General features: G+C 36.5%; 1 protein-coding gene across 5 annotated transcripts in view; it reads left to right on the top strand.

Annotated features, from left to right (window-relative positions):
• The window catches only part of GLRA3 (glycine receptor alpha 3), a 96,111-nt gene that overhangs the window by 16,465 nt on the left and 63,174 nt on the right, over nt 1-16,472 (top strand). For 3 of the 5 annotated variants that reach the window (XM_032983355.2, XM_032983358.2, XM_032983356.2), the window contains exons 2-3: nt 2,391-2,518; nt 8,964-9,031. In XM_032983355.2, coding sequence (XP_032839246.2) covers nt 2,391-2,518; nt 8,964-9,031 — 196 coding nt within the window. Of the gene's footprint in view, nt 1-1,291; nt 1,349-2,390; nt 2,519-8,963; nt 9,032-16,472 lie in introns of those variants that run through there. The other 2 variants (XM_032983357.2, XM_032983360.2) reach the window with 2 other exon arrangements.

Consider the following 16,472-nt stretch of genomic DNA (forward strand, 5'->3'; position numbering starts at 1 on the left):
TTGCCCTCATCAATATTTATACCTCTGACAATTTTTTTTTGCAGTTCTTAATTTTAAACCATCAATGATTTTGTATTTTCTTTCCATATCATAGGTGGCAGTGTTGAACACCATTCTTACTACAACTGCCTACAGTAGCTTTTTGTCTGCAGTTTAGGATGTGGGTGCTGATCTACAGAAGCTTCATCTTGGCTGTGTTGGTCTGCTTCTTACTCTGTAACATTTATAACCCACTGTAAATGTCTTCAGCTTGATCTAACAGTTTCTGATTCAAATATCACTTTTGGTAGGTCATACACTGTCAGAGACCTGTGATTCAGGATGTTTTCCTATCTCAGCTCATGAAATTCCAGCTTGACTGTCTTCAAGGCATGATGCAAAGCTCATCTCTCCTCAGATTTTAGGTGAACACTGATTTAACAGACAGAATAAACCAAAGACAGGAATTACAGTCCTGGTGATTCTAATTTTCTTTCCATCCCTGGTTTTGTATAACAACTTACTCAAAACAAAAATTCTTACCCTAACTTTTGAAGGTGTAAATTCAACTTGTCAAAAATGATTTATTGAATACACTGTTTGACATTTTCCATTTTTTTCTTCATTTTTGTCCACTACTTTAGTTAACAAATCTCATTTTAATTGTTTGGCAAGGCTTAATTTACATTGTTAAGATGTTCAGGACACATTCAGAAAAGTGAAATAAAGTACTGCTTTAAGTCTGAAATTAGAAAATGGTTTAAATTCTTGAAACTGTTAGTAACATTTACCAGTAGCCCAGAGAAACAAAACAGAATCACTACCAGGGAAAACATTCTTCTTGGTAACTTTTCCTGGTAAAATATGAATAGACCAGAAGATTGGGAGGTTATAATCTCTCTCCAATAAAGGACTTCAGCAATGGGAAGCCTTTGCTGCCTCTACCTGTGAACAAAAATGTACAGCTTTCCTTCTCGGTAATTTAAAGTTGCATAATGACTTTATGCTAACCACAAGTCTGTTGCAGTTTACTTCTGAATGCACCACAGGATAAAAGTTTTGCTGATTTTAAATTCTTATAATACTACCTGTTAGAAAATGTATGCACAAATTCTTTAAAAAACTGCAACAGATCAGAGTAAATTCCTTCTAGAGGTACACAAAGCCATTCCTGGATTTGTGCAATAGTTGTGTATCGAGGAGGAAGCTATGTGCATTAACGCTAAAAGGAGCTAAATTCTTACTTCATGAAAGAAGTGTAACTTTCATGTAAGGTTTTTACATTATTTCCTGTGTTTACTTCTAAACAAAGGCATATTTAAGCACTTCTGAAAGAGTGAATTGGCATTAAGAGGAGACAACGAAATGGGTAAGTAAAAGAGATTCACATCCTTCTGTGACCTATATTTGACTAGAACTCAGCACAAACAGGAAAACTTCGTTATCTTTTCTGAGACTCCAAAAGCCACAAATGGTTTTAGTTGCACTGTGTATCACAGTGTTCCTCACAATTTTATTTACATATATATTTACTGACTGTATTGATTTTTCAATGTGTTAGCCAGCACCTGACTAAGAGTTATACAACAATAAATACCTTTTCTTTGGGTCCACATGGCTAATTCCAGTGCCGATACTCTTAGCATGTGCAGAGCACTCTTCAGAACGTCAGTGGGAGTTCTGCATGCATATGGAGAGGAGGCTATGGGAGATGACATTTGCCATGTGGCCCTGAGATGAAAATTTTGCCCTAACATAATTCCTCCAGTAAGTTGTTTTTTTTTTTTTCCACCACAGCAGTCACTTTTGTTTTAACAGAAAACGAACCTCTAAGTGTTAAATACCATTTCCAAGAGACTGTTTGATATGTTGTGTTATGTTTAAATATCAATATAAAACATTGGCTGAACAAAAATTGGTGATAGTAGTACTATTCTATGAAAAATCCTTACTACTTGTTTGGTTGGGGTTTTTTTCTGACCTAGGCTTCTATTACACCATACCTAGTTAAACAGACCAATCTCAGAGTAGGTTCCAACTTATGACATTCCACATGCACAGCTATTTGTGTAGATGACATTATTTAATGCTATGATAATGGATTGATTACTGTTGACTGAAAGTGTTATTGATCTCTAGAAGTCCTAAGGAAGAAGTAACAGCAACCTATAACTATGCAGATTAGCAAAATAAAATTTGCAAGTAAAATGACAGATATAAAAAGAACTTAAAGTTTCCATTTCTTTGCTACTACTATTTTTGAAGCATAAACTATTTTGAAAGGCAATCTTAGTTTTTTTATTTTCATGTTCATACAAGAATGAACTAAGTGATTGACTGTAAAAATATAAAGTTTCCCTAACAAAATCCCTAACAAAATATTTTGTTCTGTTTTTCTGTTTGTTTGGAAGCTTGGTAGCCACAAAGGAAACAGACAGTGCAAGATCTCGTAGCATGCCAATGTCGCCATCTGATTTCCTGGATAAGCTAATGGGTAGGATGTCAGGCTACGATGCAAGGATCAGACCAAATTTCAAAGGTAATTTGAAACTCAAACTTTCAGGTTTTCAGTATTTCTTCTCACAAAAATGCAGTTTCTGGAACAAATATGAAAATGAAGAAGTACATTCATTGAAAAAGGAAGTGACTCATTTTGCCTTCCTTTGCGATGACAGTTCATTTCAGTAATGCTCTGTTCCTGTCACTGTCACAGCTGCCCAAATGCAGATGTTTTGGAAATTTAGCTTATCACTAGGTTTGAATTGTCTCATATGGTTTGGTTTTGTTTTGTTTATTTTTTTTTTCTTTCCTGAAATGCTTGTTAGTGAATTCACATTCACACCTTGGACTACCATAGCCTGAAGCACTCCAGAAGACAAGTTCTGTGAAAGAGGCCAAATCCTCATACCTGCCTGATGCTAACTAAAAGGAAGAGTTTGTTAATAATATGACCATTAAAGTCAAACTCAAGTGAGCTTATCTGAGTTACCAAATCTATCACCAAATTAGATTCCTCACTCCTGTGCCCCAGTTGTGCTTTGAAATGTCAAAAGGGACCATCTTTCCTCTTGTTCCCTTCCCTGTTCTCAGTTCTCCACTGAAACTGCAGGTTCTCAATAACTGAAATTGTCTGTCTCTTGGTGTGTGCCTTTTATGCTCTTATCACAAAGGAGATTCAAAGAAGACTGAAAGTCCAAAGTTTGCAAATGCAATGATTACACCTTCCAAGGATCTTAGCACAAACCATATTGTCTAGACTCAGCTATGCTACAGTACTTAATGATTATGCAAACTATATTATTATACAAGTATACAAACTATTATACAAATACCCATTTTAACTTTTGCAGTCTGAGAAGTTTAGGTAAATTTGACTATTCATTTTTTAGAATGCAAAGAGTTCTAATAATATAGTGGAACTATATTTAACTCTATTTCTGAACCTTTAAATCAAGTTATCAGTCTTTAAATTCTCCAAAATATAATTTTTTTTTTGAAAAAAATAAGCCTATTGTGATTAAAAATTGTATTATTCTTATTTTGCCTTAGTGGCCTCCTCCTATGCCTGTCATCTTGAATCCAAGAGATTCTCTTAGCTCTCACATTTCACTATAAGGCAAATATATTTTGTTTACTACAAAAATTTTCCGTCAAGTAGACAGGCCTTCCTCCACTAAGTCATCTTTCACTGCCTTTCCATCTTAAATCTTAATCAGCACTAGATTTTATAATTTTTTGGCATCTCCAAGTCCTAAAAACTTAAGTGGTTGTGACTTTAAAGTCATTGTTATTTGATGGATTTGCCAGAATTTGCCCAGACTGATTCATAAGGACCAAGTAAGTAGTTTGTCAAATTACGTTCGCTTATTGCAACAAACTTACTACCTGTTATTTACTGCAGCTGGCAATGCTTTGATTTTAATTAGTTAGCAGTGATGATATTTCTCAAGAAATTATCAGCATGCACTGGAAATTCAAACACATCACTAAAAGATTTACAGCAGCGATCAATATCCCCAATGACTGTATGGAGTAAATCCCTTGGACTTTCCTCGCCAGAACCACTTTGAAGACTGTTCCAGGGCCTGGCTTCCTGGAGGGTTAATGTATCAAACAATATTTGCAAAGTAATGCAAAACACTATTTCTAAAATTACTTTCTTGTATGAATGGTATCTCTTAAATTATTTTTGCTCCTAATTAAAGTTACCTTGACTTGTTAAAACAGTATACTCTTTAGCATGCAAACTGCAGGTTTAACCCAAAGTACAGCTGTGCTGGGCAAAAGATGACCTCAGGCAAAGTCTAAACACTGCAGTTTTTCTTCTTTCTTCTTGTCTCCTGAAGTCTACAAACAACTGTTGAAAAATGAAGAGTATACAGTTTAGCAGTTGATTTGGGGAATGGATTTTGGAGTTTGTCATGGACACCATGCAATCACAATCTTCTGATGGGGCTACAGTGAAGAATAGGCAGATGGTTTGGATATTAGTGCATTCAATACAGTACTTCTTGAAAGTATGCTTCAGAAGACTTAAGAGCCTTGTTTTGTAACTGTTGGAATTTAAAGAGACAAAACCTAATTTGACATCATTCTTTTTCAAAAAGTGCACATTCTAAATCTTCTAGACAGCTATGCAGTTTGGATAAATCTGCCCAGAATGATTCAGATTTATCACTAGAATAAATATTTCCTTAAGTGACTTTGCCACTTTCTTGCTAGTTTTATTAGTCCTAGAACAAGTGCTGGGGCTTAATGTTTTTTTGAGTTTTTAATCTGGCAACAGTTTTAAAGAAACAGAATGAGTACTAATAAGAGAACTCAGACAATCTTTTTAAATCATTTGTTCTTCCAATAAAATTCCTATGTAGACAAGATTTTTAACTAACAATTTTATTCATAATTAATCTTGACCAATAACATATAATTATATATTTTGTCTGAGTGCTCTGCTTTTGGATAAGGAATTCTGCACATGTGTTCTTGTTCACCAGAAAGAATAGAGAAGACTTGGTATTTATTTAGCTATGGAATAAAACTGAAAATTAAGAGCTCTTGTAAAATATTTGTTCCAGTTGCAAAATAGTTTTATTTCCAGTACATCAAACCTGTAGCAAGGTGATTCTCTTACTCAGCTCTTCCACGTCCTGTTCCTGCAAATATAGGAAAGACGTCACTTTCTTTCAAATTTGGCCAAAATTATGTAATCCATGCATAAAAATTCTCATGGCCTCAAGATGTTCAGAATTAATTTGATACAGAAAAGGTGTTACATTTTTAAATGCACACAGCCCAGATTGCACATTGATAACCTATTAAGGTGGAAATCTGGGGATTTACATAGGAAATTGTGAAGTATTCCTTGCCCTGGTATTGCCAAACAGTATTCAGCAATCATTACTTTACAAATGTATTATATCAGGATTTAACTGAAAAAAATAATTTAGATAAATATGTTATTCTGATCACTTCTGGAAGCTGTTTATACATTTGGCCTTTCCAGTATTTTATGGCAATTTATGGCAATACAATCTTCATGTTTTGGAATAGTGAAAAGTATTGTTTTGTGTTTGCTTTGAATTTATTGACTATTTTACTGATTTTATTGCCATGTGACATATTGAGAAATGGAGGAAAAGGAGTACTTCCTTTTGATCTTTACAGATTTGTATGCTTATATATTGCTCCCTACTGTATCCTTTTTTTGAACGTGAAGAGTCCTGTTCTACTTAAGCTGTTTTCGTGTGGCAATATTTCATAGAACATGTGATCCTTGTCTGAATTCCTGACATCTCTTTTCTCCCTAACATATCCTTTTGAGGCAGACAGAGGAGATATTTTGAAGTATTCAAGACAAGTTAATGATCAACTTGTATGGTGGTCTATTTTTTTTTAATATATTTCTTTGCATTCTCCTAACTTTACTGATTACTGGGCATGCTGGCAGAGAACTATTTCTAATTAATCTAGCCTCACTGTCTTATGTGGAAATTATTAATTTGGAGCTCATCAGTAGGAATGCATAGTAAGGATGATTTGGCATTTGACAGACACTACATTTCATCAAATATTTTATTGCTCGATGGCTCAGTATTTTGTGATTTTTCTGCACTTCCTTGCAGGCATCTTTATCTATAACCACCCTAAATAATCTTATACCAGAAGCAAAATTATATTGCTATAACTTATTTTCTAGGTCATTAATACTGAACTGCAAAGATCCAGTGCAAATCCATGGATGAACTCACCAGCAATCACCTTGCACTCTGAGAAATGGATATTCCTAACATTAGATAACTTTAAAGCAAAAGGCCTGTAAGAGGACTGTCTCTCACTTCATCAAGATTAATAACCTTAAAAAGCCTTTGACAAAAGGTCATGTCGAAAAGTTTTTGAAACTCCAAATAAACTATTTCAAGTAATTTATTTATGTATTACAATTAAAATAAATACTTATTTAAGTTAATTAGATTGCCTTTGTTCACATGCTCATCAGCTCTCCCATAAAGCTTTGGTAGATGAGAGATGCTATTTCAGTAAAAATAATATTAACCCATATCTCTTAATCATAACAGTTCTCATGATTTCTACCAGTTTGGCTGGTACAGAGGTAAGGTTTACAAAGATAAATTTCATTGTCAGTGTTGTCCACCATTATACCTGAAGTCTGTTTTTCTTTTTATAATTCAAATTTTACTTTCTGGACATGTTACACATTTCCACTGATAACAAAACTGACACAGGTGATAGCTGACTCACAGTGATTCATATTTCCACAATTTTACAAAGTTTTTTGATAATTTCTGGTTTGATATCACCTCAGCCTGTCAGTTTGTTCCTGTTCACTTAGTCTGAAATGTCTTCTACAAATCTTTCTTCAGAATGGCTCCAGTATTTGACACAGGTAGCAGTTGGAGACAAACGCTGCTACAAAAACTTCATTTAGTTTTCCTGCTCTGACCTTCTTCACTTTTATGGATACATTTATGTCTTAATAATCTTCTCGTGACTTCACCTTCCAGATCTTGGCAGGATCCTATTTTTAAAGCCTTGCAAATAGTTGTCATTGTTAGCTTTTCTGTCTCTACTGAGTTTCAGCTCTATTTTTTTCTTCCTGTTTTTAATTCATGTTCAACCTGTCCGAGTTCCTGTGTTTGAATATGACTTCCAGTTTTAGCAGCTTCATTTATGCTTCTTTTTGACCTTGTTTTGGGAAGTTCATTTTTTCTCTCAGCACAGTATCTTTAAGTAATTGCTAAACCATTTGCAAGCTGCTTTTAACTTATCCTTTTATGCTCTTTTTAAGTAGCTGTTAACTATATTTTTATAATGCTTCCTTTGAAATTAAGTATCAGCTTGTAGTGTTTTAGGGCCTTTTATAATAGCAACTATGTTTGTTGATACAGTAAACATACACTTTAAAGCATTGTACTATTTTAAACAAGATAATATCATACCAAATTTGAAATTATGACAAGTACTACAACATGAAATCGTTTGAAAGGAAATCTGCCTTGCAAACAAATTATCTAATATAACCAATTTTCTCCCTGATGGCTTTGAGTGACTCTGCCTTTGTTCATCTCCCTGCTTTTTCTTTTTCCCTTGATCCTTTTCAGAAGTTGTCAACGTCAAGCATTTACTGAATTCTAAGAAGTACCAGATATGCTCAACAGCTCTAAATAATTAACCAAGTAACAAAGTGAAATAGTGTCAAAGTGCCTGCAAAGTGATACCTCCTTACCTGAGAATTCTGCTCCATAGGTGTAGTCTTGCATATTACAATGACTGAAGTACATGTAGTGATGTTTTGTTGCAATTTCTATACAGTACTTCAAAACAATTATTGCTGTGAGAAGAGAAATCTGGGTGTTCCAAGATGTGTTCTGTTGGCAGAATTTTTAATGGACATTCTGATTCTTCTAGTATCTAATATTGAGTTCATTGGTCACGTTAGGTTTAGCTAGTTGAAAATCATCAGCAGTGGCAGAGCAGCTTCTTGCTTCAGCAACCCTAAAAATATTACATAAGGGTTTATAAGACCAGTCCTCAAATTTCAGATATCTTTCATTATTAGCGACTGCTTACAACTGCAAAAAGAAACCAGCTTCTCCAATGCTGATCTGAATTATCGATATAAGAATATTAAGGCACAGGAGGGTGACAAAAAATCCATGTGATGCAAAATCCTTGTTTCTGCTGTATAGACTGAAATTCCAGAGAAATAATGGAGAAATTAATATGCGCTGCCACAATGCCATTTTTACAGAGTCATTCAGATAAATGATTTAAAACCTTTTCCATGAAGAGACAATTCATTTTTCAGTTATCATGACTTCTCTGTCACTACTGATACTTCACAAATGCAAGATAAAACAAAACAGTTGACTGAAGACCCAAGGTAACAGAAAATTCCATTTAAATGGTTCTTAACCATTTTTTGGATATAAGAGAAATAAGAGTAGAATCTAAGTCATTCTTTCTTATCCACATTTGTTCCTGTAAGCAGTAGAGATAAGAGCAGCAACAATGTATTTCTGTTACCAGTGATGACAGATAACATTAAAGGTAGCAGCTGCCTGGAGTGAAAAAGGTCACTTTTTCCCCTAATTGTTGTGAGAAGTGACATACATTGATCACTTAAAAACACATAAACACACATAAAAATATTTTTTACTACATATTTCAAATGGTATGCTGATTTTTTTGCATAGAATCATCTGTGTAAATTTATAATTAACTTTCTCTTGTGTTTTATTTTTTTTTCATTGATAGAACTGGCCAGTCAAGTAGTGCATCTTTGAGAAAAAGCAAAAGGAAAATTATTAGAAACCATTCAATTTTATTGTACATTAAATGAATTTTGAATGTAGCATTATTTCCTCCTAAGTCAATAAACATTGTTTCTCAATGGTTTATATTTTACAGTCATTCAATAAGTAATGATTCCGGAACAGGGACTGGTATATTTTTTTCTTTTGCAGGCCCTCCAGTTAATGTCACATGCAACATATTTATAAACAGCTTTGGATCCATTGCAGAGACAACCATGGTAAGATATTTTACCTCAAACAATGTTTAAAGTTCAAGTTAAATATGTTCAATGAGCTCAAAAGACAGGTAGGGCTTCTCTTCCCCTGGAACTAAACCAAGAAGAAAATCCACTTCTGAGAACAGAAAGTAAGAATCTTTATTTTGGCAATTGTTTTTTTCTGATAGAAAATCCATCATTGTACCATGAAACACACAAGTAAAAGTAAAGCCAAGGATCATTTTTTTTCTGTTATTCCTCCATAAGTTTTATTTGTCAGTTGTAATGAACTCATTATTTTCATTTAGATAGGTATTAGTTTCCATAGTGTTCCACCTTTTTAACCTCAAAAATGTCAATTCATTAAGTTGCTTTTCTAATAATAATTTAGGATTTCATTATATACAGTGCATATGGGGACATATACTTTATTTAAAAAGCCCTTCTTCCATCAAGCAATTTCACAGAGATAATAGAATAATTAAAATGGTGATCTGGTACATAAAATTTCATTATGAATTACAAGAGTGGGGTAAATATAAGTGGATTGCATGATTTCTGTACATACAGTTATAATTTGTCTATTAAAGAAAAGCAGAATCATAGAATCATAGAATACCAAGTTGGAAGGGACCTCAGGAATCATCCGGTCCAGCCTTGGGAAAAGCACAGGCTAGACAAGATGGCCCAGCACCCTGTCCAGCTGAATTTTAAAAGTGACCAGTGTTGTGGAATCCACCACTTCCCTGGGGAGATTATTCCAGTGGCTGATTATTCTCATTATGAAAAATTTTCCTCTTGTGTCCAACTGAAATCTCGCCAGGAGTAACTTGTACCCATTAGCACTTGTCTTTTCCATGTGACTGCTTGTAAAAAGGGAGTCTCCATCTTCTTTGTAGCCACCCTTTGAATACTAGAACATAGTGATAAGGTATCTCCTAAGCCTTCTCTTTTCAAAGCTGAATAAACTCAATTCTTATAGCCTTTCCTCACATGGCAGCCTTCCCAGTCCCTTGATCATCTTTGTGGCCCTCCTCTGGACCCTCTCCAGCCTGTCCACATCTTTTTTTATAGTGGGGACCAAAACTGAACACAACATTCCAGGAGTGGCCTGTGAAGTGCTGAGTGGGATAATGACTTCTTAATTTCTGCTGGTGGTGCTCTTGTTGATGCAGCCCAGCATCCCATTGGCTTGTTTTGCCACAACAGCACACTGGTCACTCATGTTGAGCTTGTTGTCCACCAGGATGCCCAGGTCCATTTCCACAGAGCTGCTCTCCAGCCAGATAGATCCCAGCCTATGCTGCACTCCTGGATTATATTTTCCCAGGTGCAAGACCTTATATTTGTCCTTGCTGAACTTCATAAGGTTCTTGTTAGCCCACTCATCCAGCCTATGCAGGTCTTCCTGCAAGGTGGCTCTCCCTTCTGTAGTGTTTACTTCCCCACTCAGTTTGGTATCATCATGGTGCACTTGATATCATAATCCAGATCACTTATGAAGATACTAAACAGTGTTGGACCCAATATCAATTCCTGGGGGACCCCACTTGTGACAGGCTGCCAGTTTGAAAAAAATCCATTTACCACCACCCTCTGGCTGCAGCCTGTCAGCCAGTTCCCACCCACCACACAGACCACTTGTCTAGACCGTAACACAACAGTTTATTTAGGAGGAGGCTGTGGAGAACCATATCAAAAGCCTTAGAGAAATCCAGATAGAGAACGTCCACCAATCACCTCACATCAACCGAGCAGCTTACTTTGTCTGTAGAAGGCAATCTGGTTTGTAAAGCACGATTTGCCCTTGGTGAATCCCTGCTGGGTTTTCCCAGTCACTTGCTTCATTTTATTTGTGACAGCTCCAAGGAGGATTCATTCCATAACTTTCATAGGGATTGAAGTAATACTGATAAGCCTATAATTTCCTGGATCCTTCTTTAAGACCTTCTTGTAGATGGGGGTGACGTTAACCTTCCAGTCTTCTGGGATGTCCCCCAATCTACATGACTTCTCAAAGATTACAGAGAGTGGCCTCATGACATCAGCCAGCTCTCTTAACACTCTTGGATGGAGAACGTCAGTGCCCATAGATCTGTAGGGGTCAAGCTCCTGTAATAGTTCTCATAACAGTGGGTCTGTGTTTGCATTGGCCTAGATTTTTATTCCCAAGGCCTGGGGCCCAACAGTGCTGGTAAAGACAGAGGTGGAGATAGAATACAAAAAGTCTGGAGATTTTAAGAAAAGGAGAAAGGGAGGTCAAAGTCTAAAGACAGTAAAACTAGTTATTGAACTGTGAACTGACAAAAAATAACTTGGATAATCTTACTTAACAGGTGAAGTGTATGTGATAATAACTTAGAGCACAGATTTACTCGTTACAATTTGGTGAGAGGAGATATAGGCATCCTTCCTCCATAAAAGTGCCTCACATATTTCGAAGAAAGGCAAATAAACACCTTTGGAAACAGTTACAAAGTAATTTGGGGACAGAGAGGGTTAAAATATAGAAAGATGAAGGAAGAACTATGGGATTTTGTAAAATTCAAATATAATAAATACTCTAAAATCCCAACAAATTCAGGGGTCGGGAAATATACTTGGAATGACAGATCACAAACTAAAAATAATTGGTATAGCCAAAAAAAAAAAAAAAAAAAAAAAAGTAAAGGAGTAATACTAAACAAAAGCCATCCTTCTGAATTCCCAATAAGAGCAAAAATTAGACCTTTGAATGTTGCCAAGGACCCGTAGTTAGGAAATCAACAACAAAAATTCATAAACTCAAATATTTATGCCCCCTATATCCAAAGTGATATTCACAGCTGCCTGATCTTTATCCACCTTGGAACACAGTGGTAGATGTTACTGAGAGAGGCAGATTATTTTTTTCAGGTAGAAGATTACTTTAATTTGTATTTGAGTGCCTTGTTAGTTTGAAAATCCCAAACAGATTGACATGGAATCCAAGGAGATGTATTCAGGTTCAATCAGAGGGTTAAGCAATACCCACATGATTCAAACAGTGCTCCACAGCTACTTTTTAATGGCTGGGTGGGTGAAGCTGGTGCAAAGAAGGAGACTGACCACAGGGTCAGTAAAGTGCAAAGATCCAGCAATTAGATCACTATGAAAAGGATATTTAGAAAACTGAAGTTGCTACTGCTTAAAAAAATTGTCTGGAATTTGGGAAGAGGATGTCTGAGTTCACATCTCAAGTGTGTTTTCTCTCCAAAAAAAAAAAAAAAAAAATTACAAACATTTTCTTTCAGTGCAGCTAAGTAAAATACTTTAATTTCATAATGAAATTACAGTCTGTTCTGTGTTGCCTTGAAAGCAAATTAAAACAGTTGAGAGAGAATACAACCTGATCTGTAACAAATAGTTCCAAGCAGTATGTTATAGAAAATACCAAACCTGGTCAGCGCAACAGGGTTTTTCATTCTATCGATTATATGCATTCAAAAGCTGGACAATTAAGCACAACCTTGACCTTAGGACAAATGCTGCCTTTTTGATGGTGCTAGTCTGTTTATAATGCATTCACTGATACAGTTCAAAACAAACTTTTGCTTATGGTCATCAGCTGTTGACCTATGAGAAACTTCTTTACAGAACAGAAAATGATTTTGTGTAGATAGCACTTTCGATTGTGTATTTTATTAGCTTTACTTCTACCCAACACTGAAGATTAGCATCTTCTGAACAACATGAAAATATTTCGATCTTAAATTACAATCAAAACCATCTTGCGTTATTTTACAAACTTAATTTCTGCATTGTGGAACAAAAGTCAATTCACTGCAGTTCAGTATTTTATCAATTGTCACTATTTTACCAATTTTATTTACTGTAGTCCTTGAAATTCAGGTACTTATGTCTTAATATTTATTCTAAGTCATTATGCATAAAATGACTCATTAGTACAATCTATTAGACTCAAAAAGGATTTTTATATTCTTGATAAGTACTTTTTTCCCATACTGGAAACAAAAGAGCTTAAATAAGCAACAAGTGCAAAATAAAACCTGTATATAAAAGTGTTGCTGGCATTTAAAAATACCTGCTGAATAATGGGAGATGCAAATAATCTATTAGCTTTAAATAAGACCAACTTGTCGTGGTTTAGGCCTGGTTGGCAGCCAACCACAATGCAGCAGCTCTCTCTCCCTCCCCCTCTGGCAATGAGAAGGGACAGAGAGCCAGGCTTGGGATTCTAGATAGGACTGGGATGGGGGAAAATTCCCCTTTATGGGCACGAGCAAAAGGCAGACTCGTTAGGGGAAGAAAAAAAGAACATACATTTATTACAGACACTAACAACACATAGAGTAGGACAGTGAGAAGCATTGCCACATCTCGAGAACACCTTCCCCCCACCCCTCCCTTCTTCCCGGGCTCAGCTCTGCTCCCAATATCTCTACCTCCTCCCCCAGTGGCGTAGGGGCAGGGAATGGGGGGTGCAGTCAATGCTGCCACTTCCTTCATGTTCGGTGAGGGGAGTGTCCGGCACTTGTTCCCCCTTGCTCCATCGTGGTCCCCCTGTCACAGGAGACAGTCCTCCACAAACTTTCTCCGACATGAATTCCTCCCATGGGCTGCAGCGTTCCCCACACTGCTCCGTCATGGGTCACCAACTTCCTCCGACTGGATTCCCTCCCACGGCTGCAGCCCTTCCCGAGCTGCTCTGGCGTGGGACTCCCCCACATGCTGCAATCCTCCCAGCACTGAATTACAGCAGCGGGGCTACCTTTTCCCATGAGACCCTGGCCTTCTTCGGGCACAGAACCTTGATGATCCAAGCAGGAACAACAGGCCACAAATCAATGTCTGCTCCACTGTAGATCTCCATGGGTGGCAGGGGGGGGGCCGCCCTGCCATCTCACCACAGGATACAGGGGGGTCTCTGCTCTGGAACACCTCCCCCCTCCTTTCTTCCTCCGTTCCTCCACTGACCTTGGTGTTCATGCAGCTGCAGCAACTCCTCCTCACCAGTCCCACTGCCCGTCACCACGTCCCTTCTTAAATATGTTATCGCAGAGACGCAGCTGATTGGCTCAATTTCCCAAACAGAAGTGGAGCTGACATGGAGCTGGGGGAGCTTCGAGAAGCTTCTCACAGGGGTCCGCCCCGATAGCCCCCTCCCCTGCCACCAAAAAACTCCACCACTCACTCAACCCAGGACAAACTACATCAAGCCACGTCCTTCACTGTTGTAGATGTTCTAGGCAATGTCAATCCCTCTCTTTCTCCCTGTCTCTCAGGTTCTCTAGTTCTCTCACTGATGACCAAAATCTTTGAGCTCCCTCTGCTGCCTCAGTTATGTGTAACACAGTAAACAGTTACAGAAAAACAATGGGTTAAAAAAAACAGGAACAGCTGCAAAATATCCCAGTGCCAACTTTGCATTATGAGGCTTTATAGTTCTCCATAAGGAAGAGGAGTTTGTCAGTGTGCAATGGGAACTTAAAACGCGCAGCAGGAATCAGCTTTCAGGCAAGCAGATTCTCGTACACTCATCCACACCTGGTCTAACAGATCAGGAGAGACAGCCAAACCTTAAAAAAGTAGCTTAATTTGGCTTACATCTTGTTAATTCTGTAAATTGGTTCTTTCTTTGTTTTCTTTTGCCTTTTTTTTTTTTTTAAAACATTTCTTTCAACTTATTCAGAGTATGGGTTACAGTTATTTCACATTCTCTTTGTCTCAAAAGACAAATCAGACAGTTGATAGCAGGGAAGGGGCTTGCCACCTCTTGCTAGCAAGCTTTGATTCTGGTTGAACCTAGGTAATTTTAAGTGATCATTTGAGGAACTTAATTTATGTCATGTATTCTCTGAGGAGGCAGAGAAAAAAAAGTAACTCACATAATTTAAAAGTCCCTTAAACAAACTTTCATCATCACTACCACTTAGGGTCCAGCTTTTCCAATCTTTCTGTGTTACTGAGCAGAATTGTAGTACCAGATCTGTATATGTCTTGAGTATATTCCCAAAGTGAGATTTTCACACTCATCCTCTAGCCAAGCAAAATTCTTACTGCTTCACACATATAAAGGAAAACCTAGGTCCAGTCTTTCATTTTTTACATGTTGCCACTATTCTTTTTTTCACATAAGGATTTAGACATCTTATAGAATAGGAGATTAAAAAAATATGGAAGCCCAAAATGAAAAGACTATTTCATTATATGAAATTAACATAACATAATTAACATAAATTAGCATCTGATTTCTTTAAGATAAATAGGGATGTACCTAAACACACTTAACCTTAAAAATCTGACAAATCAATCGGATTGCTTGGTTTTGTAAAGTTAAATGTATATTGGCAATATGGGAACCATATCTTACAGGATAGTTCCTATAAGCAAATTTGCTTATATCATTAAATCCATTTGCTTATTGGTGCACTGCAACTTAAATTTCAGGTTTTATCACAACAGCCTCAACAGTTCCTCACAGAGGTTTTTTCATAGCTCAAGCTGCGTTCAGCTTGTATTTGCACTGTATCTCCTCATGCTAAGAGATTCCTGATTATTAAAAGCAGTGTCTTATATATTGTTGGCAGTTACCAACAACAATAATAAGAGATTATTCAGTCTTGCAGGGTGAGAATAACATCAATACCAACATTTTCAGCTACAAATGCTCATAGACAAAATACTGAATACATGAAGCAAAGGTGACAGAATATTTAGGCTATTGGGCAGATAGTAGGCCATACCAAAAAGCCTCCTTTTATTCTAGAAAATATGACTGACCAACTTCCTCAAAGTTTTCTGAGTTTTAAAGGTCAGGAACAACACTTTGATATGAATGCAGATTTACAGCAATGCTTACTAAGTATGTATTAATACGCTTAGCATAATGCATGTGCTAAAAGTGTATTGAAAGGGACACTCACTGTGAGACTTTATGGCAAATGACAGCAGTGCAGACAATTAACACATTAAAAAGTATATGTCTGTTATTTGTTCCTGCCACATTTTTGCTGCTGGGTATTTCTTGACTCAGTCTAAAAAGAGCTGTGTTATCCTGAATGTTGTTAGGAAGGAGGTGATAGACCTTTCTGTATTCCCAGCACTAATGAGATTATCTTACATTTACAAATAAAATGTAGTTTTAACCTACATTAACCCATTTTTAAGCCAGCATAATTGCTTTCCTTTCATGAGTCACATCTCTTTAATTTCATTAACTTCAAGTTAGCATTTAACTTCATTCTTCAAGTGAGCATTTCTGTTTATGTTCTATTCTACTTATTCTAGGTTTTGTTTAAATAGAGTACATGAAAGGAGTGTTCACTTGTATACATTGCAAAGATAAATGCCAAATAATTTCACCCAATATTATCCCTAAATTAATCATTTAGTTGATTATCTCAAGTACAAGGAAATATATGCCTTTCTTTGGTGAAAATACGCTGAAAAAAGCCTGTATAGTGAATGTAGCAATGTGTTA

Source organism: Tyto alba, unplaced genomic scaffold (assembly GCF_018691265.1).
Source record: "Tyto alba isolate M040663 unplaced genomic scaffold, T.alba_DEE_v4.0 Super-Scaffold_6, whole genome shotgun sequence".
NCBI classification, from domain to species: Eukaryota; Metazoa; Chordata; class Aves; order Strigiformes; family Tytonidae; genus Tyto; species Tyto alba.